The sequence below is a fragment of the Euleptes europaea genome, chromosome 1, assembly GCF_029931775.1.
Source record: "Euleptes europaea isolate rEulEur1 chromosome 1, rEulEur1.hap1, whole genome shotgun sequence".
Lineage (NCBI taxonomy): Eukaryota > Metazoa > Chordata > Lepidosauria > Squamata > Sphaerodactylidae > Euleptes > Euleptes europaea.
In genome coordinates, this window is record NC_079312.1 from 173,495,757 (window position 1) to 173,498,382 (window position 2,626).

Below are 2,626 nucleotides of genomic sequence, written 5' to 3' on the forward strand. Positions count from 1 at the left end.
AGGAAGGAAGGGAAAAGAAAGGAGAATGTTTTAGTGTGGAGGGAATGAAAGGACAGGCAAGAATAGGGTTGCCTGGTCCCTCTTTGCCACCGGCGGAAGGTTTTTGGGGCAGAGCCTGAGGAGGGCGGGGTTTGGGAAGGGGAGGGACTTCAATGCCATAGAGTCCAATTGCCAAAGCTGCCCTTTTCTCCAGGTGAACTGATCTCTATCAGCTGGGGATGAGTTGTAATAGCAGGAGATCTCCAGCTAGAACCTGGCGTTTGGCAACCCTAGGCAGGAGGTCAAATTCTTCATTCAGACATTTTCTTTCCAAGCAGTCTCCAAAAGGCTCCTTTCACATCTTTATTTCTAAGGCTGTAAATCAAAGGGTTGAGCATTGGGGTCACCACTCCATAAAACAGGGAGACAAATTTGTCATGGTCCGAGAAGGTCTTGCCTTGTGGCCGCAGGTACATGGAGATTCCTGAGCCGTAGAAGATGCTGACCACCACCAGATGGGACCCACAGGTTGAAAAAGCCTTGCCTCGTCCCTTGGCCGAATGCATGCGCAGCACGGCCTGGCCGATGCGCCCGTAGGTCACCAAGATGAAGCTAAAGGGCACGGCCAGGACAATAATGCTGTTGATCAGGGTGACAATCTTGGTCACACGTGTGTCTGAGCACGCCAGCCTGAGGAACGCCTGTAGCTCACACGTGAAGTGGTTGATGATGTGTCCACACAACTGAGTCGGTTGAATCAGTCTCGGTATCAGGGTCATCACAAAGGCACCACCCCAAGATGTGGCTGCCAACTGGATACACACCTTCCAACTCATGATGACAGTGTAACGCAAGGGGTTGCACACGGCGGCAAAGCGGTCGTACGCCATGACAGCCAGCAAGAAACACTCTGCTATTGCAAGGAAGAGGCTGACGTACATCTCAGTTATGCATCTGGTATAGGATATGGTGGGCCGGCGGAAGAAGCAGTTGATCAGGGACTGTGGAATGCTGCTGGTAGTGTAGAAGATGTCCAAGAAGGAGAGGTTGCAGAGAAAGAAGTACATCGGCGTGTGCAGAAGAGGGCTCAGAATGATCAGGACAATAAGAAGGGTATTACTGAATAGTGTGAGAAGATAGAATATTAGGAAAATGATAAACATCACCATCTGAGCCCTGGGGTGATCGGAAATCCCAAGCAAGATGAACTCTGTCACCGTGGTCACGTTGCTCTCCCCCATATGGAGCTTTGCTGTTTTCTTCCCTGCGAAAAAAAGAGAAATACACTGCTTGGAGTACAGCAAATATTGGTCCTCTCTTTATACGCCAATAAAGGCTTTTGTTGTGTTGTGTGGTTATCTCTTGTGCTTCTGAAATGTGGTTTGGATGGTGGTGGTGGTAGTGGAAAGGGCCATCAAGCCACAGTTGACTTATGGTGACCCCGTTGGGTTTTCAAGAGACGTTTGGAGGGGCAAGAGACGTTTGCCTGCCTCCGCGTGGGCTGAGAGAGTTCTGAGATTACTGTGACAGGCACAAGGTCACCATGAATGGGAAGGGATGGGGAACGGAGCCTGGTTCTCCAGATTAGAGTCCACCACTCTTAACCACTACACCACACTGGCTCTCATAGTTTGGATAGTGCCACAAAAGATCCAAGAAGGCCAGTGACATTTAATGCAAAGGAAATAGAAGTCCGTTTGTGGAACATTAGCAATTGTCCTTGAAAAGTAAGTTGACTTTGAAGTTTATGTACCTTATATGTTTCTAGACTTTCCTTCTTCCAAGGAGTTTAGAGTAGCACACATAGTTCTCTGCTCCCTTATTTCATTCCAATAACAACTCTATGAGTATGGTCAGACTGAGGATTTGAACAGAGATCTATCTGGGCCATGTATCACACAAACTCCTATATCACATTATTTTATCTCATTGGCAGGAAGAGTTTTACTTCCTAAAAGCTGTTCTTAAGGTTGTGGTGGAGGGAGGGGCAACACAAATTAAAAATAGCTTGCTTCTTGAAAGTAAGTCTGAGGTTTATGTTTAATTTTTAGAACAAAGATATAATACATTCTACTTATATCTTTTGCCAGCCAACACTCAAGAACTCTTCGTCCTTATTTAATACTAGAAAAAAATGTGATTTAATAAATAATGCAGGTTGAAAATCATCTTGTTAAAACTGTAGATAAAAAAGTATCATAATAATTGTAAACATTTTCATTCTTTCTTCTTCTTTTCTTTTGTTTGTATTAATCTTTTCGTCCTTTTTGTGTTTTGTTCATAATTATGTGCATTTGTTGAGTAACTGAGTAATAAAAGAAACAGTCACACGTGCATTCAAATAGAATACATTCCTACTTCTGTTTTTCTGCTAACAAGTAAAAGAGAAATAGGTTTTCCTATCCGTTGGTGGCCAAAGGATTTGGTTAGGCCTCTGGAGAGCTAGCTTGTCTGAGGAAATCATACTATGCATTCCTTCTAATGACAATAAAAAGACATGTCCTCACTTTTCCAAAGTTTGATTTTTGAATAATATCTTTTTTTATTCCTTCTAATGTTTTGAATACCATGTGGATGATAATTCTGTTCTCTTTATTTTATCTTTAAGGATGAGGATGTAGGCAACAGAGATGACCATCTGATCCAC

The 2,626-nt window shown here is 43.7% G+C and overlaps 1 protein-coding gene across 1 annotated transcript; it reads right to left on the reverse strand.

Moving 5' to 3' along the window:
* Positions 1-290: 290 nt before the first annotated feature.
* LOC130483174 (olfactory receptor 13H1-like) lies at positions 291-1,220 on the reverse strand. The gene has a single exon (XM_056856015.1). It carries the CDS (start codon positions 1,218-1,220, stop codon positions 291-293), a length of 930 nt encoding a protein of 309 aa, XP_056711993.1.
* Between the last annotated feature and the right edge of the window lie 1,406 nt (positions 1,221-2,626).